The 27,105-nt window shown below is 38.3% G+C and overlaps 1 protein-coding gene across 3 annotated transcripts in view; it reads right to left on the bottom strand.

The window, feature by feature from the left end:
* The window catches only part of Arhgap18 (Rho GTPase activating protein 18), a 147,754-nt gene extending 124,962 nt beyond the window's left edge, over positions 1 to 22,792 (bottom strand). For all 3 annotated transcript variants that reach the window (XM_027947389.2, XM_027947388.2, XM_071613036.1), the window contains exon 1: positions 22,609 to 22,792. In XM_027947389.2, the coding sequence (XP_027803190.1) occupies positions 22,609 to 22,721 (113 nt within the window). In that variant the 5' untranslated portion in view covers positions 22,722 to 22,792. The remainder of the gene's footprint in view (positions 1 to 22,608) is intronic.
* Positions 22,793 to 27,105: the final 4,313 nt, after the last annotated feature.

The following is a 27,105-nucleotide window of genomic DNA, read 5'->3' as shown; positions in this document are numbered from 1 at the left end:
GACTTCTGGCTTTGTTTAGACGCACATTTCTCCCAGTAGTTAGGGAAGTCACCTCATCCACTTTCACTAAAAAAAAAAAAAAAAAAAAAAGTACATAGTTCAGGAGAACAATTGGCTGTAGATGCTGAGCAGGTATGCAGCTTATTCACTAGGCACCATCTCCCATACACCACACCCTCTGGACTTCCAACCCTGGGTTCAAAGGTTTCAGAGATACTGTAAACTACCATAGTGTCCAACATTCCAAGTAACTGCAAATGGTAGAAAGTGCATTTGTTAACACTAGGAATGCCAAGGGTCTGAACACAGATTGATAGAGCTCGCCCTGACAGTCTTCAGAAAGTCTTTCTGCATGCCTGCAGCTGACAACATTTCCTCTCCTTCAGCACCAAGTGGGACTCCTCAGGTTACCTGAGCTTAGGCTCAAAGTGCTGCTTTCACTCTTTTCCCAAAACATGGGAAGCAAGAGGTAAGCATCTTTGTTGTAGAAAGTCTGGCTTCACTACAGGAAATGGGACCTTTATATTTCATACTAAAGCCATCCTTTCTACTAACTTACATCTTTGTCTGTGTGGAACATCTCCCTGTCTCATCACACACACTTATTGAACACTATGTTTGTGAAAGGGCAGAGGGGGAGACTTTGAGATGACATAAAAAGTTAAGTAGGGACCAGGAGGTTTTTAGTTACTTGCAATGGACCTCTGTGCTTTGTACCTCACTTAATCCTCACACCACCACTGAGGAACAGGAGGGTTACTAACTTACCCAAAGACAGATGGATCCAAATATATAATATATACATATATATATGAAGCCATCTCAGGCCTAGAGCCCCGTTTGCATTACAATTCCACTCCATTACAATGGTGGCTGTTCAGTAGATCTAAGAGTCTAATAGAACACTTGAGATATTCTGAAAATCAGGCTGGTTACAGAAACTGATCAAAGACATCCCAATTCAGATGGAACCTTAAGAACTGCAATAAGTTGGCCTCAACCTCCCAGTCCTTCCTTATTTCTCAAGCATCCTGTCACTAGCCTAATTAGCATCCTCAGAGTATAAACCACCATCCAAACTTCCTCTCCTCAGAATACATTTACCTTCTTTCCCCCAAAGCTAAATCCTCCCCAGCCACTGCAGAAAGATGAAATGTGAAACTCTCAGATCCTCTTAGTTGGATGTAAAATGACATAACTCTGTAAACACATATGGCAGAATTGTTTTTACCTCTTCTGCAATGATTGTAACTTCCCATTCTGTCTCACTGATACGTGACAGAACTTATCAACCTTGGCAGGAACTGTAAAACTCATCATCAGAGTTGTATCTCTGTGTAGTTCAGTGTTCCTAGTATGGGACAGTACACAAGGTACTTGCTCAACAAATTCCAAGATGTTACCATAGCAGTGTTTAAAAAATATGCTCCATCATTGATAGATGCTATACGGGGAAACTAACTAGAGCCACTATCAGTGACAATAATTCCACCTGGGAACTGTCTAGAGCTACCAATGACAATAATTCAACCTGTTGGAGCTTCAATAGATGAAGGGTAGGACGACTCCCCTTAACCATTATCTAAGAGAAATGTATGTATTTTCCTTCTGTCTCCTTGAGAACCTCAGGGTCACAAGGCCAAGAAGAGGCAGATTTTAAGTAATTCTTTAACATCCAACATATGTGTTGTCACTCTTAAGAGTTTATCAAAAAATGGAATAGTGCAAATCTTAAATTTCTAGAGGAATAAATGAGTGCTACCACTGATATTCATCTCCCATCCTCATCACAACTTAGGAAAAAAACATAAAATCTCTAGCCTGAGAGACAACCAGGAGAAAGGATGGCTTGAGAGGCAATCATTTCCTTTTCAAATGAAGATGAGAGCTTCCCTCAGGAAAAAGATGTGTGCACAATATTGTGTTTGCCTTGGAAAACTTGACCAGAGACTCTCCCATGAGGATGCAAGGATGAAAATCCACTTACACGTCCTAATTCTGCATTAAAACATACTTTTGGCTTCATCTCAGCAATCCTTGCAAGTGTGAAGGCACAATGCACACCTATGGGCACCTGGATGTTCCCCTATTTCATCCCTCAGAAAAATTATACACTTGCTTTTCACAAGGACCTTGGGAAACGGCATCCCTAGAAAAACAATTCTATGTCGCCCCTACTGTTGGCATCCTAGCCTTCAAATTTTAAAACTACAAAGTTTGACCATTTAGTTCAACTTGTTACTATTATTATTATTATTATTATTATTATTTTTTTTTTTTTTTTAGAAGGAGGCTGGTTCATTTCTGTTTAAAGTAATTACACAAATTCAAGTTGAGTCTAATGTCAATGAGTAAATACATGTGTTTTGGTTAAATGGTCCATTTATAATAGTTTATTTATTACAAAAATCAACAGAAATGTCTTGCCCAAGGAAACAAATGTGTGTGTGTGATGATTTGTATGGAAATTAAGTAAAAATACACCAATGACTTATTCACAACATAAATATAATCTTTACATATACACAGTGCCTAAAATAGCATAATCCATGAAAATGAATCAGATTCCTACAAATGCTACTGCAATGATGATTGAAACTTCCCATCCTGCATCACAGATATATGACAGAGCTCATCAACCTTGGCAGAAATTGTAAAATTCCTCATAGGAGGTTTATCTCGGTATAGTTCAGTGCTCCTTTCATGGGAGAGTACAACAAATTCCAAGGCGTTAACCATAACACAGTTATTTAAAAGTAAAAAAAAAAAAAACTTATTTTTTTTCTTAATTTTGAAAACTAGAGTACTTCCCTTGATGATGTAAGGATGAAAATCCATTTATGCATTATAATTCTATTATTAAAACATTCTTTTGGCCTCATCTCAGCAATCATTTAAATGATTGCTGATGCGAACATTTAAATATCTGATTGGCTTGAACAAGAGTGGTAATTACCTTTATCCTAAGTCATCTATCGTTATGTACAATATATAAGTTCTCCAAATGCAAAATCATTAATGTTCTAAATATAAAACATGATATCGTTTCAGACAGTAAAGAAGTAATTAATTGACTATTTACATTACTCAAGTACAGTTTTAGAATCTATAGATAAGGTTCACTTTCAAATAGTTAATTTTTCCATGTTTACTTTTTTCCATAATGTAATACAAATATTACATGATATAAAATTCCCTTTGAAAATAGTCATGCATAAAGGATACATATCAATACAGCATTATGAAAATTTGTAGCATTTAATGTTACTCAAGAAAAATATTCCATATTATGATTTCATAAGCTTAACATCTGAGAGACTAAATTTTTTTTTTTTTTCTCTTTTATATATATATTTTTTTTTATTGTTGGCTGTTCAAAACATTACATAGTTCTTGATATATCATATTTCACAATTTGATTCAAGTGGGTTATGAGCTCCCATTTTTACCCCATATACAGATTGCAGAATCACATCAGTTACACATCCATTGATTTACATATTGCCATACTAGTGTCTGTTGTATTCTGCTGTCTTTCCTATCCTCTACTATCCCCCCTCCCCTCCCCTCCCCTCCCCTCTTCTCTCTCTGCCCCCTTTACTGACATTCGTTTGTCCCCCTTGTATTATTTTTCCCCTTCCCCTCACTTCCTCTTGTATGTACTTTTGTATACCTCTGAGGGTCTCCTTCCATTTCCATGCATTTTCCCTTCTCTCTCCCTTTCCCTCCCACCTCTCATCCCTGCTTAATGTTAATCTTCTTCTCATGCTCTTCGACCCTACTCTGTTCTTAGCTACTCTCCTTATATCAAAGAAGACATTTGACATTTGTTTTTTAGGGATTGGCTAGCTTCACTTAGCATAATCTGCTCTAATGCCATCCATTTCCCTGTAAATTCTATGATTTTGTCATTTTTTAATGCAGAGTAATACTCCATTGTGTATAAATGCCACATTTTTTTTATCCATTCATCCATTGAAGGGCATCTAGGTTGGTTCCACAGTCTAGCTATTGTGAATTGTGCTGCTATGAACATCGATGTAGCAGTGTCCCTGTAGCATGCTCTTTTTAGGTCTTTAGGGAATAGACCGAGAAGGGGAATAGCTGGGTCAAATGGTGGCTCCATTCCCAGCTTTCCAAGAAATCTCCATACTGCTTTCCAAAAAGGCTGCACCAATTTGCAGTCCCACCAGCAATGTACAAGTGTACCCTTTTCCCCACATCCTCGCCAGCACTTGTTGTTGTTTGACTTCATAATGGCTGCCAATCTAACTGGAGTGAGATGGTATCTTAGGGTGGTTTTGATTTGCATTTCTCTGACTGCTAGAGATGGTGAGCATTTTTTCATGTACTTGTTGATTGACTGTATGTCCTCCTCTGAGAAGTGTCTGTTCAGGTCCTTGGCCCATTTGTTGATTGGGTTGTTTGTTCTCTTATTGTCTAATTTTTTGAGCTCTTTGTATACTCTGGATATTAGGGCTCTATCTGAAGTATGAGGAGTAAAGATTTGTTCCCAGGTTGTAGGCTCTCTATTTACCTCTCTTATTGTATCTTTTGCTGAGAAAAAACTTTTTAGTTTGAGTAAGTCCCATTTGTTGATTCTAGTTATTAACTTTTGTGCTATGGGTGTCCTATTGAGGAATTTGGAGCCCGACCCCACCGACTGTAGATCGTAGCCAACTTTTTCTTCTATCAGACGGCGCGTCTCTGATTTGATATCAAGCTCCTTGATCCATTTTGAATTAACTTTTGTGCATGGCGAGAGAAAGGGATTCAGTTTCATTTTGTTGCATATGGATTTCCAGTTTTCCCAGCACCATTTGTTGAAGATGCTATCCTTCCTCCATTGCATGCTTTTAGACCCTTTATCAAATATAAGATAGTTGTAGTTTTGTGGATTGGTTTCTGTGTCCTCTATTCTGTACCATTGGTCCACCCGCCTGTTTTGGTACCAGTACCATGCTGTTTTTGTTACTATTGCTGAGAGACTAAATTTTATAGGCTTGCACAATATTAGAAAATTTTCTGTAAATCTAAAATCGTAAATTCACTTAATGCTCTCATCATTTATTTGGTACAAACGACCTTTATTTTTTTTTTTTAGATGCTGGTTATGTACAAAAATACCATGTAAGAAAGTGTTTGACATCTTCATCATTGACATACTGGGCTAAATTTAAGTTATAACTTTTATGAGTAGTACAATGAAGATATTATTGCACAAAATCCTCCCAATTTACTTGGTTATTCAATTAATTTAGTGCACTAATGAGATGAAGATAATAAATGCAAGGGGGAAGGAAATGAATAACTGGAAATAGTCAACTTCAACATACACAAAAACTTTCCCTAACCCCAGTCTTAGATAAAGGACAACACAGACTTTGGCCCCAGGTCTTATCAGTATGAGGCCTTTAGCAGCCTGGGGGTCTCTGCTTAAAGATTAAGGAAACAGGAACTAAGGATGGGAGACATTGAGTCATGCAGATGGGTATGTCAGCCATCTCCATGGAAAGATCCAGCTCAACCTTAAAGGAATTCTGTGCACTCTAATATTTTGCTAAGGAAGCCACTTTTTAAAATTTTCTTTCAAAGTGCTGGAGATTGAACTCCAAATCTTGGTGCATGCAAGCCAAGCACTATACTACCAAGCTACATCCCTAACTCTGTTTTAATAAAATTCATTCTTCCAAACAGTTGTTCAAGATGCTTAGAATATCACAATTCTAAGTGGAAACCTAGAAAGCAGCTCTCTCCAAGCATTAAAACTTAAAGGCCAAAGGTTCATAAAACACTATTGTATAAGAGACCTGTTTATTTCATTAGTATTAAAGAATGAGAAGGGGACTGGGGTTGTGGCTCAATGAGAGCACTTGCCTAGCATGTGTGAGGCACCAGATTCAATTCTCAGCAACTCATAAATAAATTATAAATAAAGTCCATTGACAACTACAAAAACATTAAAGGAAAAAAAAAGCTGAAATACCTATATATGAGAAGGTATGCCAGACAGGGCTACATATCCAGGAAGCACGTTGAAGGGGTGTGAACCACTCCACAATGCAACAAAAATTGCAGTTCTTGCCCACCCAGTCTTCAGGTCTTCCAAGGGCTGCTGAGGTAGAACAGTTCCTCTGGCAGCCATGCCTTCTGGTAATTGCTATCCTATCCACCTGAAGTGGCTTCTCCAGCCATGGCTGTTCTTGCATGCCACCTCCATTGCTGTGGGCACTCTTTTTATGGCCACCTGGGCCTGACCGGTGCCTCCTCAGTACCAACACAGCCAGCACCTCTAGAAAGTGACAGAACCAACTGTCCTCACCTTCCAAATTGTTCTCCTCTTCCAGGCCCTTTCCCCAATTTTCTGTTCTTGACCCTGAAACCCAGAGATCTCTTTCCTTAGATGGAGTCCTCTGAGCCAACTGGCCCTAGATGAGGGCTGGGCAACCTGGACATTTCTATCAATTCTGGTTTTGCATTGTGAATGTTTAAAAAAAAAAAAATGCATGCTTGGGACTGGGATTGTGGCTCAGCAGTAGAGTACTTGCCTAGCACGTTTGAGGACCTGGGTTTGATGCTCAGCACCACATAAAAATAAAATAATGGTATTGTGTCCAGCTGCAACTAAAAAGTAAATTTTTTTTAAAAAATGCATGCTTCTTTCTTTCCTTCTGTTCTTCACAAAGAGGGGAAGGCTGCTGAGGGAGTGCTGCTTGTCTGCACAGGCCCCTTTTGCAAGATAGTACCATTGTGCTTGGGTTTCCCAATAGCACATGGTTCCCATCTTCCTTTACCCTCCGTGTCCTGCCAGCACTGGGTCTGCAGACTTGGCAGTTGGGATGATTCCTCAAAGTAAACCATTTGCCCAAGGATGGGGGATTGGTATGCTTCTCAGCTTAAGGCAGCACAGAACTTTAGGGACAAATTAGAAAGCATGCAGAGCTCATGCAGGGAACCTCACCTGGTGAAGGCAGCACTGGCTGTGGTCAGAGGAAAGCAGGAGCAGTTTGAGTGGACACAGAACTCTATTTTTGCTAAGATTTGCAACTTGTGGCACCAGGACGTTTATAGAAACATGTCATACAGGGACACCTTGGCTTGGAAATCAACTGTTTTTAAAACAGGTCTAGGTTTAGGACCAAGAATAAGCCAGTCCCTGTATGTCTTCAGTTTTTGGATAAATTTTAAATTACTTTGCCTAAAAATGGAGATGCTCCTGAAAGAGCTATAAAGTGAGTCAATCACCTGGTTAATACTTGTTTTATTTTTCCCTTTTTATTGGTGCATTATAATTATACATAACAGTGGGATCTGTTATAATATATTCATACATGCACACAATAAAATGGTATAATGTGATCAACTTCATTCCCCAGTACTTCCCATTTCTCTCCCCTTCCCTACTCTTGTTCCCCTTCTATTCTACTGGGCTCCCTTCAATTTTTTTTTAATTTGTTCTAATTAGTTATGCATAATAATGGAATGCATTTTGACACATTGTACACAAATGGAGCACAACTTCTCCTTCCACTGGCTGAACATGGTGCAGAGTCACTCCAGTAGTGTAATCATACATTACATAGGGTAATAATGTCCGTCTTATCCTACTGTCCTTCCCATCCCCACAATCCCACCCCTCCCCTCACTCCCCTCTGCTGCTTAATACTTATAAACTAAGAAAATCTAAATGCTTCAATTTTGAAAGGTCCATAGCTGAAAGATAGTTATAAGTACTAGCCAACCAGCCATCACTCACCACCTTCTTAAATATTTCATTAATTTAATCAAAAGTGCTTTTGAAACACCAAATGGGCTATTTTATTTTGAGACCTTTGGGTCTGTGGTAGGCCACACCTTGAATGTACTGGCCACCCCCTGAAACATTCCAATGGCTTTGCCAAGTGGAAAGAGACCATTCATTAGCCACTGTGAGAATTCCAGTTTCACAGCCAAAGAGAATGGCCCATTTGGATATCAGAGGCAACTTACAACACAAGGGAAAGAGGAGTGAGACCACCTAGACTGTGCTGAGGAAGGCCGGAAGTTAACCCAGTCCCAGCCATCTTATTGTTCTATTTCAGACTACGAAATATCTGATTAGTCAGCCTTTAAAGAAAAAACACAACCATTAATGGCACTGAGGATGGCGGAGGTGGCATTGGTATTTGAAAGGCTTATCTTGTTACTGTGTCACCCTGGTTCCAGGAGATATATTCCAATGCTTTTGAAGAGAATTTCCAGTTCACAAATGTTCACTAGTGAAGACAGAGGCCCTAGCCCAGGGCTAACTCCTCTGCTGTATGAACAGGAACCCCAACTTCCCCATCTGCTCCTGAGGCTCCCACCACAGCCATCACACACCCAGACTGCTGAAAGACCCAGGTTTGCCTGCCATAGATGTCCTTTCTGTGAACTGAGGTCCCATTGTCATTTAGATACAAAAAAAAAAAAAAAACTTGCATCCTCTCAGTACATAAACCGACAAGGACTCAAGACAGAATTGATCTATGCACAAGCTGTGTGACCTGGGACCAGTAGCTCCACGTACCAGAGGGTACGTGGATAATAGCTCCAGTCTTATGAGGATTAAACAAATTCCCCTTTAAAGTACTTGGAACTCAAAGAGTGCTCCATAAATATTTGTTTTACCCTGCCTTTACGATACAATGTCCCCCAATATTTGTTTTACCCTTTCTCTACAATATAAGTGACCACAACATGCCAGGGGACACCTTAAGGCTACATAAACTTATGTACTAAATGGCAGGATTTTGTAAAACTACTATTTCACTAACAGTAAATAGTATCTTGGCACCTGAAAGGAGTTAAGTTGATCTCTCAAAGTGTCTATTTTAGTACCAGTAAATGCCCAGAAGCCAGATTGGCATAATCTTCTCTAAATACTACAGGGAACAGAGCTTTTACTATAAAAATGAATACAAACTACCAGACATGCCAACATTTTGTTGTACTTTAACTTGCTCTGCATACACTTCCCAAAACCACACTGAGTTTACAAAAACTAGTAACAAAATTATTTCTGTGAATAGCAGGTGGTGAAGACCCAGACAGCAAATGCCCATGTTCAAATTCCAGTCCTGCCACTTACTAGCAACATGACCTCAAGATAAGCTACTTTACCTCTTTATCTCGCTCATATTGAGTTGGGGGGGATATATGCAAATTTTCCCTATTAAAAAATTGGAGGAGCCAGGCACAGTGGTGCACACCTCTAATCCCAACAGTTTGGGAGGCCAAGGCAGAAGGATGACAAGTTCAAAGCCAGCCTTAGCAACTTAGCAAGAGTGTTTCAAAATAAAAAATAAAAAAGGCTAGGAATGTGACTCAGTGGTTAAGCATCCCTAGGTATAATCCCTGGTACCCCCCCCCAAAAAAAAAAATTAAGAGAAAAACGCTTTATTGAAAGAGTTATGTGAAATTTGGGTATGAAGATACAGAAAACATTCATACTGTGGAAACAAGGTACAAAAACACAAAAGGAAACTCTGCAGGCTGTATCTGGTAAATGTGTGGTGACTATCAGAAGACAGGAGGTTTTAAAAGCTACTGTTGCTACTATTATCAAAGAGCCCAAAATGCTAACAATTGTAAATTTTGGAATTAAGAAGACATTTTTCTACATATAAAGAGACATCAGTATTTGGGGATTTGTTTTACCCTGCCTCTACGATACAATGTCCCCCAATATTTGTTTTATCCCAATATTGTGTTCTACTGATCATTGGTTACAAGAGTTTTGCAAAACTAAGGATCCCAAGTCAAATAAATCTGAAATAAATTTTGCTTTGTACAATGTTGGCCTCTATCTTTTAGTGATTTACAATACTTACTAGGATAGTATATGCCATGCAGGATTGTTTACACCTAAATATTTGACCATGAAACCCTTTTTAAAATGGAATACTTATTAACAGTGTTCCACACACTATTTGTGAAATAAGAACCCAACACTAATTCATGGAAGAAATTTTGCTTTAAACAGATTAACAAAGTATTAATCTGTCCTGAGATGTGCAAATAGCTATTAGAATGGATTTCGTAAGAGTCCCAAGCCTAGACTTTACCATCAAGTTTCAGGCTTCAAACTAAATTCAAAGAGATTTGTTTCCTTTGCCTGTAAAATGGGGATGACTTGATTTCCAACCTATAGAATAGAGGACAGGAAAATGTGTGACAACTTATTTCTCTAAATGACAGAAAAATCTAGGAATTACATGATCTGACAAAGTGGTATTGCCATTTCCATGGACAAGTAATTCAAATTTATGCATTAACTTCTCACAATAACAATGGCAGTCCAAAGCTGAAGATACGATTTTTTTCTTTGTTGTTGTTATTGGGTTTTCCCATGTGGGGAGGGAAGTGGAGTGGGGGTAATATATGTGTTCCAAGGAATTGAACCTGGGGGCACTCTACTACACTATTGAGCATTTTTTATTATTATTATTATTATTATTATTATTATTATTATTATTATTATTATTATTTAGAGAAAGGGTATCACTAAATTGCAGAGGCTGGCCTCAAATTTGCAATTCTCCTGACTCAGCCCCCTGAGAATCTGGAATTACAGGCATGGGTGGCTATGCCTAGTGATAAAGTATTTTTAAAAAAACAAACATCTTAAGTATATGTACTATACTAAATACAAAATATTCCATAATTTTTGAGAGAAATTCCTTCCCATTCCCCCAGAGTTCTATGGGGTTACCTCATTAGTGATGTCTTTCCTTTCTTTGGTAAACATATTTCAAGAAACAAATAGAGTTCAGTAATAGACACAGTAAAGCAAAACTTTCTAAATAAGAAAGAAATGAAATCCTACAGTGATGATATTTAGGTATGTAAGGCTCAGTGGTAACAGTAAATGATACGTAAATCTATTATACCAGGGTAGAAACATCAAGTAACTCAAATATTGGCAACTAACTTTTATATTGCCTCTGGGATATTTCCCAAATGCAACATGTGATCTGAAAAATAATATGTACTCCAAAATACTACATTTGTGTCCAATAGACCCTTGGAGTAAATATCACTGGATGTAAACAAACAACAGCCTTTAGCAACTGGGACGCCAGCAGCAGAGGGAACTGCTAAATTTATTATCCCATGAAGAATAGTTAGCCAACATTTTACAAGAACTTTCTATATGCTAGACCCTGTCACATTCTTTAAAAGGAATACTTCATTTCCCAGTACTCTATTTTTCTCCCAATTCAAATTGGTACTTATGCCTAAAGTCAATTTTTAAATTTAGATTGGGGGGCAGGGGGAGTAGAGAAACATTTTTGAGAGTTAGGCATCATTTTTTTTTTTTTTTTTTTTTTTTTGTAGAAAGAAAAGAAGGCTGCATAGTATAAACTGCCCTGCAAACAATAAAAAAAACAAAATCCTTCCAAAGTATCCAATATCAACCAAATCACAAACATAGTCGAGTCCTATTATAAACCGGGCACAGAATCCATCCAGTGCTTAGGTGAAAGAAAAATTAATGCCAGTTCCTTAAGGCATTCATGTTCTTGATGAATAGAAACATTCCCCAATATAAAGTTACCAAACTCAGCAAATCAGAAGGATAAATGCATACAGGATGAGTATGTACTGATAGGAAATTTTAAAGTCAAGCCCTATGAGACAGAGTGTTCTGTATAAGAACAGTTGGTAATAAGACCAAGAGAGGCAGGCAGGGCCAGACGCAGAGAGACAAGAAAACTGCACAAGTAGTCTGTCACCAAGGATGGCTGCCATCAACTTCTTATCTTCCCACTATGTGCAGGCCATTCTCCCACTGAAGAGAATTATATTCCTCCATGATCTTGAATCTGAATTGGCCTACTATGGGTTAGCCAACAGAATACACCCAAGTGCCTCTAATAACTTCTGAAGCTGGGTCCTAAGAAGTCTAGCCAAAGGTTCTACCCACAATTCTCCCAATGCTCATTCTAGGGTCAGTCAGCAAGACTGCAAGAAGTCTGGCTACCCTGAAACTGCCATGCTGTGGAGAAGCTGCACAAGGAAGAAAAGATGTTCAACTAGTTTAGATGCCAAATGTGTACATGTAGAAGTCTCTGATGTCCCCATCTCAGCCCATCTGAATGATGGTCTCAAGAAGGAACTAGATTGTGGCCCTCCAGAATCATGACAGAAAACTGTTATCTTCAACTCCTAAATTTTAGGGAGATATGTTTCACATCAGTGGATAATCGAAACCTACACCTGGTCCTCCAGGATACAGGTCACAGACTGCTCGTTCATATCCAACTTATAGACAGGTTTTTGTATTTTTGTTTACTTAGTATTTTTAAAATTCTAATTAATATTTTCTACCTATTTTTTTTCCTGAGGCCTGCACTTTCTAGTAATCCACTTCATTCATTTAATATATTATCTTTCAGGACTCTATTGATTCTTAGGTAGCCAAGCTGTTTCTAAAACAACACACACACACACACACACACACACACACACAAACAACAACAACAAAAAAAACAGCAAGGGATTACAAGGGATTAATACATTTATATAATTACCTAAGCATGTCCAATGCGATGACACTATGACTAATATCAGACACAATAATTTAGAATGCTATAATTCAAAAGCATTTTTATCTAGAAGTATATATTTCCATTTTCAAGAAAAAATTATCACTTTTTTTTTTAAAAGACATACTTCTACCTTCATCCAAATAAAATGTATCACATGACAAACCATAGCTTTGACTGCATTATTTGTACCAAGAGAAATGAACAGGCACACACTTAGTAACTCTAGTAAAAACATTAATTATAGAATACGTTAATCAAGTTACATGTTTTTAGACCATCTATAAATAGCCTAAGTTCCTTTCAACTTCCAGTAACCAACTTATCTTTTCTTAGCCAAACCCAATCTCAATTATTCAACAAATTCTTTTTAAGTTCTATAGCTTAAAAGAGAAAACTGTGCACCAACGCTTCCTAAATCTGATACTGAAAAGGCTGTTTTAGAATCCATTTCAATTTTACTGTAAGCTCCCTCAGAGCAGGAATTCATTTATTTTATATACCTATATAAAATACATATATAGATATACGTATGCATATATACACAATTTTTTAGGCTTATTATTTGTACCCGCAAGGACCTTCAAAGCTGTTTAAACACATTAAATTTTTTAATAATTTAAAATTTAAGATCTTCATGTTTACAAATCCTGAAAGCGTTCGAGTTATCCAAGTATTTTTCCATGACAGAATTTTAACCTTATGCTGCTCATCAATAATATATAATAACATCTATTTTCCTAAAATATAGGTGGTATCTGAGTCATTAGCATTCAAAGGTACACCAAATCTTAACACCAAGCCATGCCAATTTCTTGTTAGTGTGAATCCCAAGACTTTTCTACACAGTTCTAGTTTTATAGCAGAATGGTATTAAAGCATTTCTCACTTCACTAAATTAATTACACCGTATCAGTTCTAATCTTATTTTAACTGAGGTCACAATATCATATCAACTTATACCTTCCTTAATCTTCCAAAGGGATGACAAATGTAGACAAGTATCTAATCCCTAGTGGAAGACAGGCATGTGTTGAGGAAATGTGAAAAGACATTATTTAGTGGGATACAAAAAGCTCCCGCGTACCTTGGGAAGGACATTGTACCCTTCTGTAAGACAAAACTGGAGGCTGCAAAAAAATAAACAATTTTCACTTCGCACTTTCCAAAGATCCTGGGCGACATCAGAATGTTGCAGAATTAGAGAATTTACACCTCCAATCAATTTAAATATCATTTATGTTTATTGTTTACCCTATGGAAAATGGATCTTTCATTTGAAAGTGGCAAACATTTCCACACCCCCTCCAGCTCTCCCTTCCCCTAGTTACTTCCACTTACACCAAAAGATCCCCAGACTCTTGGGGGTGGAAGCAAAGTCGCCTGCTCTTAAGTGTCATTTGTGAGTAGGAGTAACCAGGTTTACAGGCACTTGAACCTTTAGCCCAGTGCATAATAGACATTTGAAGTAAAGGTATTGTGGATGATATAGATGAAGAGAATTAATAGCAAACTCAATGGGAAACAGGATTTGGCACAGGCTCAAGAGAAATTGATTAGGGGGAATCCGATCCCCAGATCTACAACGTGAACAAAATGAATTCAAAAGAATTTTAATCTAGAAATACTAAAGTATATATTTCCATTTTCCATCTTAGCTTCACCTCATGAAATGTCCCTTCTCAGTTATGAAATCAATTTATTCAAAAGGTACAGAAATATATTTTAAGGGCAAAAACCTATAAGATTATTCTTTTCTCAAACACTTCAGCTATAGTGATTTACTGTCACTTTTACCTGCAAGTTCTCAGATAACCTGAGGGCAATTTGCTCTTTGAGGAACAAGAGCAAATAACTTATCCTTGCTCTACACCAGATGATTTTTCTAATTTATCAAAAAGTAACATTATTTATAAGTTTACATGTACCCCCAAATTAAAAAGCTATTCCAAACAGTCACTGAGTCCTACCAAAAGTTCAATACTTTTAAGTCCTTTCTAAGATGCTTTTTTGGGGAGCATTATTTATATTTATTAAAATAAATAGAAAGGAACTGGGCTTGTAGCTCAGCAGTAGAGCACTCGCCTAGCACGTGCGAGGCCCTGGGTTCTATCCTCAACATCACATAAAAACAAATATATAAAGCAGAGGTATTGTGTTCAACTACAATTAAAAAATAAACATTAAAAAATAAAAATAAGTAAGCTGAAATGTGAAATTAATTCTACAATTATTTTTAAAATAAAGAAGTCATACCCCATATGTATTAGAGGAAGTATTCATTTTCCAAAGCACATGCATCTTAAAAATGGTTTTCAACACTACTTCCAAATTAATGCACCAACAGGTTACAGCCTTTGACTATCCTTCATCAGAGAGAATATACTTTCTGTCAAGTAGTCTTTCTGCTAAGTTACATTTGTTAACTCACTCAATCCTCATTATAACTCTTTAGTCTTGTCCCCAAGTCACAGAAAAAAAAAAAAAAAAGAGGACCTGAAACACTTAAATAACAGTGCCCAAGGTCACACAGCTATTAAATGACAGAAGCAGAACTCCAATCCAGGCATTCTGCCACCAACTCCCTTTACACACATCCATTCAAATTTTTAACTTGAATGGAACAAGTACTTGACTAAGACTTAGGTGTAAAACTACACATTCCTCCTCCAAAAAAAAAAAAAAAAAAAAAAAAAAAAACCCACAGGCAAGATCCACACCCACCATGAACTGAGTATCTATAGTGAAAAAGAAAATGCAAGTTAAACAAGAAAGTTCAGTATGACAACTGTGACTTGGGTTAAGTAAAATGCCTGGAGAAGATTTAAGATACTGCACTGAAAAGGGTTTATTAATAATGGTCCTCATCTGTATGTATATTTTTTATTTTTATAATTAACCTAGAGAAGCAAACAAGAGCATTATCATGCCGACTTCATACATGAGGAAACAGATGAAAGTACTGCGTCCTTAGAAAAGATACCACATCCTTCCTGCAGGAATCTGCCATACCCACAGATCCTGCTTCTCTAAAAAGACCAAAAATGGCCAAATTGTACAGTGCCTGGGGATCTACTACGGCTTGTTCCAAAAGATTAGATGGACAAACCTGATCCCCTTTTCAAAATGTGAAATAAAGAAATGTGTCAGATAGCCAAGTTGGAAGAAGATAGAGGGACACCCAGGAAAAGTGTGGGCTCAGGCTGAAACAATATTATGAAGCCAGTGGTTCTGTAGAAAACTAAGAGTCTCAAAGAGGGAAAGCAGGCTTGCCACAAGGGACACCACATGACCAGTCCCCGAGGGCAGAGGAGAGATGCCTCCTTTCCCTCTGAGCCAGATCCCCACGATGATAAGCCCCACTTCCGCCAAAGAAATGCAAGTGTCCTTTGCAGCCAAAAAGGAACTACATTTGCCAGTGCAAAATTATTAAGGTTTTACCCTCTCCTTCAACACAGAAATTCTGATACTTGGTAGACTTTGTATGAAAAACACTCTACAAGTGCTGACTGGCCACATACATAGGTTTCCATGGCTTCTGTTTACTTCTTGAAAAAAAAAAAAAGAGCCAATTTTGCCAGCCCAGTGATAAACACAGAAATAAAAAGAAATGCATCTTCAGAATAATCCAGACATCATCATCTAAGCCCCCTGACCTTGGATCATCCCTACTCTCCTCAAATTATTAGGTAGGCTTCTTATTCTCTATCTCAGTTTATCAAAAGAAAAGAAAAAAACCACTAAGCACCTTAACTGAATAAAACTTTTAACAAGCCAATTGCAAAGTATTTGTATGAAATGTAAAATTTGGAGAACACTAAACTAGAGAAGAGAGCTTGGTGAGGGTTATCATCACCTCTGTCCTATCACACCTTCTTTCCTCCAAAACAAGTGATCATGATGCTAGTGACCCCTCTCCCCAATCATGAGAGCTCTTAAACACTCGCATTCCTCCTCTTGCTCCTAGTGAGGACTTCTGTGACCTGGTTAGTCTGAGGGTCCTGAATTTCTGTAGTTCATCCACAAGGATGGCTAGGAGGGAGTCTTTGCAGGACTCCTGAGTAGAGCCCAATCCAAGCAGGTGAGAGAGGCTGAAGGGAAAGACACCTCATGCTCATGAATAAGGAACACAGGGAACTTCCACCTCCCCCTTGGCCTCTGGGGTCCCGGTGTTTTTTTTCTCCAATATATGAGATTAATGTTTCCAGCAAGGAATTAAAATTTACATTTATATATATATATATATATATATATATATATATATATATATATATATACACACACACACACACACACACACACATATATATTTTATATTATATATTTATTTATATATATAAAAACAAAACATATGTTCTGTGGGTCCATCCCACCTATTAACAATGACGTAAGCCTGATACGTGGCAGTCAGCAGCAATCTTGTGCACCACATTAAATTCTTTGATTCTCTAAGTCCATTCTGCTTCAACACTCTTGGAAGTACAAGAGATACTAATAAAACTAACACCCCAAAAGAACAATGATCAACCTTTAAATGAGAGCAAGTCCAGCTCAGAAGAGATAAGGTTCACAGTGAGTTAGTAAAGTTCAAGGAGTAAGTGTGCCATGGAAATAGAGGCCAACTTTCAGCAGGTTCTTCTCAAGGTGGGGGTGCAGAGTGTGTAAGTTCTTGCATTTGAGAGGCATAAATCTAATAGGCTCCATGAAGATAACTTTAAACAGGCCCACAAAAATCACAGGCCTCCAGAGGGGGATGATTAAAAGGGAAGTATCATATTCCCCCAGAGAAAAGGTGGAGGCTGCTCCAAAATAATGACAGTCACACCTAACAATTCAGGAGGAACTTATGCATGTGGCTTTTGAACTATACAGTGAAGACAATAAGTCCTTAAGAAGCATCTTTATGCCATGAATTTGAGAACTTGGTTAGTCTAGAAAACAGTCATCCATATGGATAGGCTAAAAAAAATGCATTTCATCATTAATCCTATAAAAAATGAGGAAATACGCCTTAATTAAGTATAAAAACCTCTTAAAAATGCCCCTTCTTTCACCAAAATAGTAACAGTTTCAGAAAATACACAAATTCAGAAGGCAAGAACTCCATCAAGGGTGTAGTCGACAGGTTTTAAGGTGCTATACTCATAAAGGTGCCAACCTCATCAAGACAGAGGGTCATGTCCTTCTCTTAATGTTTTTCTCCAAAAGATGTTTCCAACTTAGATGCCCCAAACTGAGCTTCACATCTTACCCAGCCCACACCCCTAATACAATCCAAGAAATCTTCACTAAACTTATAACTACTCTGTTATGGTTTAGATATTAGGTGTCCCACAAAAGAGCATGTTAAGAGGCAATGCAAGAAGGTTCAGAGGTGAATTGGTTGGATTAAGAGCATATTAATCTTATCATGAATTAATCTCCTGATAGGAATGAACTGGGTCATGACTCTAGGAAGGTAGGGTGTGGCTGAAGGAGGTGGGCAGTGTACCTTTGGGGGTATATATTTTGTCCAAGGTGAGTAGAGTCTTTCTCTCTGCTCCTGCTTCTTGGTGCCATGTTCCCAACTGCTTTTCTCAACCACACACTTCTGCCATGATGTCCTGCCTCACTTCAGGACCCAAGGAATGAAGTTTGTACTCTATGGACTAAGACCTCTGAAACCATGAGCTCCAAAATAAACTTTTCCTCCTGTAATAGTTCTTGTCAGGTCTTTTTGGTCACAGCAAAAAGTTTCTTAGGCCAAAACCTCTATAACCATCTTTATTCCCACTTGGTTATGCATCACAACCATCAGAAAATCCTACAGACTATCTTCAGAAGACCCTCCTGCTCACTCCCCACAATGCCACCGTGACCTAGACCTTGGCCCAAGCTACACCACACAGCCTTCACCTCCTGGGGGCTGTTGCTATTTCTATACTCTATGCTCAACATTATACCAGAGAAACCTTTAGAAGTGAAATCTCTGTTCTTTCCTCAAAACCCTTCCCCTCAATGTCTTCTGATCTTACTTTAAGCATAAACCAAAGACCTTAAAAGCTCCACAAAAGGCCATCAGGGTCAGCTCTCCCCTGGTTTTCTTCTCCCCAACCCCCAGCCACATAGGGCTCTTTTTTCTTCTGGGTACTTGCTCTACATAGTCTTGATTTTCTACTCCAGGAGCCACACAGGTATTCATTATGTTCCCCACTATAATCCCAGCACCTGGACAATTGCCAACACTGAGCAAGAACTTGGGGATTCTACATGGAATGACCAAGTGAGTGACTGGTTGTACTTTCAGAACCAAGGAACGGCGAGACTTAGAAACTAAGTCCAGAACTGAGATAAGCATATGAAAATGATAGCCCTCTTACATTTGGCATGGAGAGCAGGAGGGAGTCCAACCACCAAAAAAGGCTCCACCCACATTCCATCTTGCCATAAGTCAATGTTTGCAGACCTTGGTGCCCATCAGTTCCCAGAGGCAGGCCTTCAATAGGAACTATTCCTCGTGCCAATCACAAATGTTTCTATGGTTCAAAAGGAAAGGAAAGCCCAGAGGAATGTTACCCTTCAAAGGCCTAAACTTTTACATTATGGTTCATTTTAAAATATGTCTTTCTCAGGTAAGCATAGCTCATACCCATGCTTCTTAATATTGATATAAATGCTTCTGAAACAAATAAGAATATTCTATATGCTATAAAACCCAATCATTTATTTCCTTTATCTAGTGTCAAAACAGCAGCCAGTTATGTATTGGACACGAGAACATGGACTTTAAATGGACCATCCCACTTAAACACAAGTACTATTATGAAGTTCGATTTACAGGTAGAAAATTAAGTAACTCTTCCAAGGTCATGCTAATGAGTGAGAAGGTCAGGATGTAAACAAGGCAGGTTAGTTTTACAGCTTAGGATTTCAGGATTTAAGTCACCACAGGGCGCCTCTTGGTTCTACCTACTCAATACCAATGGCAAATGGGGTCAATAAGACTCTGTACAATAAAAGACATTTGTTAAAAAAAAAAAAAAAAAGACATAGGATGAAGAATGAGATGTTTCTATTTATTTTATAGATCCATTTAACTCTCTACCTAAATTATCACTTGATATTAACATTAAAAATATTAACAAAAATGATATAAAACAATCAGAATAGTTCTCTTAAATTGATGGTAAAGTTGAAATAACAGTGTAAAATAGACAAAATATGTAAACTTCTGAAACATCTGAAGACTCCTGCTTGAAAAACAAATAAGTCTTATAAATATAGCTACTCATAAAAAGTGGTTTCCTTTGGAAACATTTGACTGTGTACAAGTCAGCTAGAAGAGCTAATGTTGATATATTTCTCCAAATCCAGAAACATTAAGGAAAAAAAAAAAAACCCACAACAACAACACAGGATTCTACAAATATTTGTAAGGCCTAAACCAGGAGTAGGAAAAATTCCTTAATTTGGCATCCAGTGAATGTGTTCTGATAAAGAGAGATAATGGAGTAGAGGGAATTTTAGACTAACAAATTACTTAAAAAATTATTAATTCCCTACTATCTCAGTTTCATAAAGACCAGAACAATAAAAGGATTTGTTCCGACAAAGCTTAAAAAAAAAAAAAAAAAATCAAACTTTTAAAATAAATATGCTAAATCATACACATAAAAGCTCCTTAGATTTCTTTATTAAACAGTTCATCAAAGCACACACTTAAAAAAAGAATCTTGTGACAAACAAAGTCAGAATTTTTGGTACCTCCAGCAACATATAGGTAGGAGGAAAGGCAGAAACTAATTCAGCCTCTTTTTAAGAGTACTGTTTTGGTTTTACTTCTTGGAGAATTCTACAAAACAGGTGTCAACCATCAATCTTGCACTTTGGAGCAGTTGACCAGACATAACCAAAGTTTGATATGCCCCTCCCCCCAAAATCATCATATGCTTAGATCATCACTAGTGATCCTATTTCACACTCAAATCCCTCCTCCTTCTATGCATCTCCACCACCCATGCCAATTCCAGTATCTTAACTCTTTGAGGCTACATAGGGTGCATCTCAAAATTACATTTTACTCATCTGGGAAATTATTCCATGCTTAAGGGTAAAAGCTAATAAGGACTTTCCCCTCCTCCCTGCCTTTCCTCCCAGCCCTCAAACCAGGTTGCCATGTTCTCTAACCAACATAAATTAACTGCGTGCCTAGGATCCCAATTCACTGGGGGTAAGGGCTGGGGTGCACTATGGGCAAGTAATATGGTATCAGCAGGCAAGACCCTTGAGAGCAGACCTGGAACTGCAGCCTAGCTCCAAGTACTCACTGCAGAGACAAGCTGCCCACCCTGCTGCCTCAGTGCCTCTGGGTTCTGTCTTAGCAATAGTTGAGAATGATCCCTGCCTCTGTTGTTTGCTCAACCCATTGGAGTACAGGCCACCCATGACAAGCTGCAAAACTGCAGACACAGCAAAAAGTGTCTTGGGAACCAGAGCTACAGCCCCAGGCAGATCCTAGAACTAGAAGCCTTGCAACTACTTAAGGAATTCCTGGATTTGAGTCCTCAAATGAGAGGTTTGAACATAAAGTCCCTATGGTTCTATTTACTCTCACAATCCAGATCTAAGATTCAGCTCAGATCATCAGGCCACTCCAGTATGAAGTCACTAAAGAACGCGGTGAGCTTGCACAATTCTGACAATTTTGACTGCAATGTGTAAGCCAAATTATGGTTGGCATGGTATTGGTATGGCAGGCTGCTTACTGCTGAATGATTACTACATATACACATGTATATCCATATATAATACACATACATGTATATACATATTCAATGGGAAAACTGGATGAACAGCTAATGATCTCACAAAAAAGAAAGAAAGAAAGAAAGAAAACTTAAAAGGACAGAAAAGAAAATGGTAACAGCTACAGCACAAGCATCAATTCCCTTATATCTTTGGCTGTGGGTGCCATGTGAGAAAAAAGTTTTAGTCAGCCTAGGTCCAACCCAGAGTATTACAGCCATTCCTTTGATTCTCTCACCTCCCCCACATTTGAGGATTTTAAAACAAATGAAAGAAGGCATTATTTCAGCTTAAGGCACATAAGGCAGCATAAGTCACTTAAGAACAAAGGAGGTTTTATCATCACAATAAGCATCAAGGAGGAAATGCACTTTCTGATAACTAATTAAGCACTCTAGGCTAGTAGGTTAGCATTTGCTTTCTGCAATCTTCCAGGCCAATATTTGCCATTTATATCTAAGGAGTTAAAAATGTTCAGCAAGTAAGAAGGTCATTAAGGGGAGAAAGGGGACAAAAATTCTTTGAAAAACAGAACAAAGTACATAGATAGGGAGAAAGGTACCCTTGGCGCCTCAGTGGTCTATAGAACATTTGCCCTTTCTGCCTATAAAGTGATTTAACATTAACCACATTTCACTCCAGAGGCAAAGCACTATCTCCTGATATAAACTCTTTTTTGGAAAAAAAAAAAAATGGGGTGGGGATTGGGGGTAGGGAGATCCACATACAGGAAAGAATGTGAAACATATTGACACAGGCCAGTATCTTAGGCATTTTGCCCAAGAGGTTTGCTTTCAGTGAGGAGAGAGGGGAAAAATAACACACTGTAACAACAACAGCTTGTACAGTGAACAGCCTTCCTGCTTTTTGGCAGACTTTCCTAGCTAACAGTTCCAGTGGCTATGTCTCCAGCCCATTCAAGAATTCCATCTCATAGGAAGTGTTTCAAATATAGTCATTTGATCTTTCAGCATTTGCAAATGCACCTGCTAAGCAACTAGTCTGATGGCCATACAGCCATATCCCCATTTCCTTCTGCTTCTCCTTCACCAGTAAGCAGATGGGCTATTTCAGACCTGGACTGGAGATGAAAAGTACATAAAAACCATGCCAAATACTTCTGCTGCTGCGTGAGGTCAGGTTCCACTTGCACAGGTAACTCCCTTCTCCCCACACCAGCTTCCCTGTCACTTTTTTCCTGGAGCAGGGAAGGGGTTTTCCTTTTGTTTTCTGGCTTTTAAGCACCAGGGCTTACCTCGAGGTGGCCTCCTCACCTCCCCGTGTGTGGCTCTCCCCCACAGCCTGGTCCTTGCCGCTGGGGTGGTAGGCAGTTAGCACAACTCCCTGGGAACTGGAGAGCCAGCTCATGGTGAGAGAAGGGGCATAATTTCTGTGATCCTGACACAGAAGAGAATGAAGTTCCTGTCTTGCCTGGCAACTTGCTCATTAGCATCGGCCAGCTCCTCCCCGTGGGGCAGGCGATTCACACTGGAGGGGCGGGGCCTCCCCGCTGAAGAGCTTCCTGGATCTCCAATTAGAAGCCGGGAATTAGAAGCCGTGGAACCACCAGGCCACTCCAGGCTGAGCCGCTTTAGTAAGCGCCCCTCCCCAGCCCATGCTGACAGGGTGCCCCAAATCCCGAATTATTCTGATCTGATTAAACTGCCAGATTGTAGACTCAACTCGTCAATGTAAGTACAAGCCCCGTTGGTTCGGAAAAAATGACTTACTGCCTTCTTTCCCCCGCCTTCCCAATTCCTGTTTCCATCTGATAGTTTCTACTACTTCATGTAACCTGAGTAAGGGCGTTTCTTAACCCCTTCATGCACTGCATTAACCTTAGCCGCAGCAAAACCCAACAAACCTATGGCCACACTGTGCCACACCGCCCACAAGAAGGGCTCTACTTGTTACGTCTGGTTGTAAATGCCCTCATAAAAAATGACGGTGTGCCCTGGAATGTCATCTCCTTTTATAAGAGCCCATGTCAAGTATACCTCTTGCTTTATCAAAACACTTTCCAGTACCAAAAAAGACATCAACCTGTGCTCTGATAAGTTATTGCAAAGAATAAAAGTACCCACCATTTATTCAGCAGGTGCGTGCATGCAGGTACACACACACCAAAAAAAAAAAAAAAAAATAGGTATCAGTAATAGTAATAAGTAATAGTAATAACAGGTGGGATGCCTGGACTAAAATAGCTCAGTTATTAAATGTCAGAAGCTGGAGTTGAACTGAATCCTAGCCTAATTCCATTCTTTTTCATCAAAATGCTGCTTAGTTGATGAAGAAACAAACTCAAATAAAAAATACAAGAGACATCTGTGTTCTTTCTCCCCCTCAAAAAAAAAAAAAAAAAAACACAACAAACCTACTCTCTTCAATAACCTAAGTATTCCGGAATTTATTGATCTTTATGATTTATTGGTCTGCCTATCTAAAATTCTTCATGAACAATCTTTCATTATTCCAAAATACTCTTTATACTTTATTTTAAATTATGAGAAATAATTTATCCATACATTAAAAGGTATCTATGTATTTTTTAAAAACTTTGTTACACCTGTAGTGAACTCATTACGAAAGTCTTCCTTTAAAAGAAGGTTATTTCTCCCTCCCTCTCTTCACAGATGGTTGCTCAATCTTTCCATCTCCACCTCCTAGGGCTCTCCCTGCTGGCCCCTTTCTATCCCCATTGCCTCAGCTATACTGGGCCCTATAATTATGTATTGGTTCAAATCTTACGACAGTCCTTTTAGCCCTTCTCCTTGTCACCTCCTTTAAATTGTTTCACCTTGTTATTCCATCCCAGCGCCACCCCAGTGTCATGTCTTCTTGCTTAAAAACCTTCACCGGCTCCCTCTTGCCAAAAGAGCCACCAACCATTCTCCTACCTTACCCACACATACAACTCTTTCCATCTCATCTGCCGGTCACCACTTCCTCAGGTCACACTGTCATTCCTTTCCCTTCATTCCACATCTAATTCAGTTTTTTCACATACTGGGGCTAACACAAATGTTGAATGTAGGAATGACTTAAAAACTCTACTAAACTTTTATATTAAAATTAGTATTAGACTAGTCGCTCCCATGCAGACACCAGGGCTAACCTACCATGAAGTGTTTACCAGTCCAGACAAAATAAAAAATAACAGGGAGAGCCAGATGGTAAGTAGAGTACAGTGGATACATTTTATCTCTTTACTGTCCTAATGTGGAAAAAAATGGTCAATATTCACCCCAGGTACCTCTTTAAAAAATGTACCTGCCCTGAAATGAAAGAAAGAAATCCCCATCTTTTAGGATTATTGATGGTAATCCCAATACTCTGTATGGTAGACTCTTTCCTTCCCAGTCTTTCTCTTGGCCCCACCCTTTCTTTCAATTCCTTGGACCTCCTTTTAACCTTCTTCCTCTATTTCTCTTCAGTCTTCTCTCCCTTCTTTGCAATATCTTCAGACTCTGCCATGCAGAAAACACTGCTCAGGCATTCAATTTGTGATAAAGATATTTTGTCCATTTGTAACCAAAGTTATATCTTTGCCTAATCTTTGTTCATTTAGTAAATTAATCACAATGTACAGGTTGAATGTAACTTATAAGTTGAAAACAATATATGGGTTCATAGTAACCATACTTTTTTTTTAAATTTCTGGGAGGTAGAACAAGTGATATGAATTGATTTCCATAGCTGAGTATATAAAATTTGAATCCTGCTAATTTAACTTTCAAGCACATGGAAATCCTCTGGAGCCCTTCTCCATACTTCCCACTAAGCTCTGTTGTTATCATTCTGAGAGTATTGCCTGCCAGCACACAGCTGGCAGGATTGTGCCCTCCAGTACACGGCCTCAGATATGAACTCTAGTTTCAAAAAAAAAAAAAGTCTTCAGAATTTCCCTATGTCATCAGGGAAGCAAACTTAACCACCCATATGGTCTTTTGAAAGGCTGTTCTTATTTCACACCCTAAACCATACCAAGAGTTACTTACAGTCCATGTCTTATGCCATATTAACCTTCTTACATAAAGGCCCCTTTTATTAAAAACAAACACTCTTACCTCCTTCCTTAATAATTTTAAACAAACACAGAGAACCTCACGTCCTTGAAGATGTTAATATTCCAAGCTTCTGAATGCATGCCAAACACTTTCCTGTTATGAAACATCTTAGAAAGTAATTAACAACATCAAGACAGGTAAAAAAAAATGCATTTCATTCATTCTCTTTAACCGGTATGCAGTAGATGTCATGGGAAGGGAAAAGGAGGTTGTAATTTATGTACTCAAATAGGTCATTAAAAATAGAATGAGATAGTACTGCAATCTGACAATTTGACAAAAATGTTCAAAAGTAATAAAAAGTTTCTTTGATTCAGTGCTAATAGGGTTATTAACTGATTTTCACATTTTGATGCAGGAATAAATTATTTTTGAAGAGAATCAAAATCACCATGAAATCAATGTATTACTAAAATTTTCTCAACTAGCTAATTTTATTTTTAAAGTAATTAACTAAGGAGAATGTGTGTACTCTAATCTCTATAAGATGATATAAAACCTAGGTAGAAACACAAAGCCATGTGAAAAAGGATCTTTCAATTGAAGTTCAACTTAATTTATAATATGGTATAGGAAGAACTTGAATACATTAATCATAAACTGAGAACTTAAGGCTTGCGAAAGTGATAAAACCTAGGTTTGTAAAGTAGCATTGACTAATGAAGAGGGAGTGTTCTAACCCCATTCCTGATATTTTATCAGGCCTTTGTAGGAATAATTCTTGAAAGCTTGAGTGCTAGCCAACTTTGTGCTGAGGAACTGACAGAAAAATAATCTACACACAGAATCTAAACTTACTTTCTTGAAAATTGTATGTTATTAATTCTATGTGGATCAACAAGGAATGAGGCTTTTCCTTTCCTCTGGACAGCTTAAAAATTTCTACATTCTTATCAAAGTTATTTTCTTTAACTGTTCCTCTAGGGAAAAAATACAAGCCACACCTTGAATAATGTGCAAGCAATTGCCAGAGTCTAACGTAGGCTTCTGGGCAAACATTTAGAAAAAAAAAAAAATTACAGTTCAAGAGTTCATTACCAATAAATAATAGTTTCTAATAGTTGAGTGTTTGCTTTTTGCAAGACATGGTCTCTCATTTAATCATCACAACAGCCCTAAGATAGATGTTAGAATTATGCCCACTTTAAAAATGAGAAATTTGAGATCACCCAGCTACCAGGTAGCAGAACCAAGACAGATAAACCTGGGTTTATACAACCATTTGAGGATACACACTCAATCATTAAGGGTGCACCTATCCTGAAACTGACACTATATCACTTATGAAAAGATTAATATGAGGAACTAACAAGAAACATACAGCAAAGCGAAGGTGTCCACAGCCAAATGGAATACTGATATACATGCCATGTGCTGGGGGGTGGGGGTGGGGTTACATTCAGACTGGAACAAACACATTAGTTTCTTTTCTGGCACTTTGAAACTTGTTTTTAATGTCAAGTAACTGAGGTAGTTATGGCACACTATGTATCCCACTCTAAAAGGACATCATCATTATGCCATACTTTTTTTTTTTTTTTTTTTTTGGAGAGGGGATACTGGGGACTGACCCCAGAGGTGTTTTAAAACTGAGCTACATCCTAGCCCCTTTTATTTTGATCCAGTTGCTGAGGGTGGCCTGGAACTTGGATCCTCCTGCCTCAGTCTCCAAGTACCCGGCATTT

This window comes from Marmota flaviventris, chromosome 6, assembly GCF_047511675.1.
Source record: "Marmota flaviventris isolate mMarFla1 chromosome 6, mMarFla1.hap1, whole genome shotgun sequence".
In the NCBI taxonomy this organism is placed as follows: Eukaryota; Metazoa; Chordata; class Mammalia; order Rodentia; family Sciuridae; genus Marmota; species Marmota flaviventris.
This window is presented reverse-complemented; position numbering and strand designations above follow the sequence as displayed.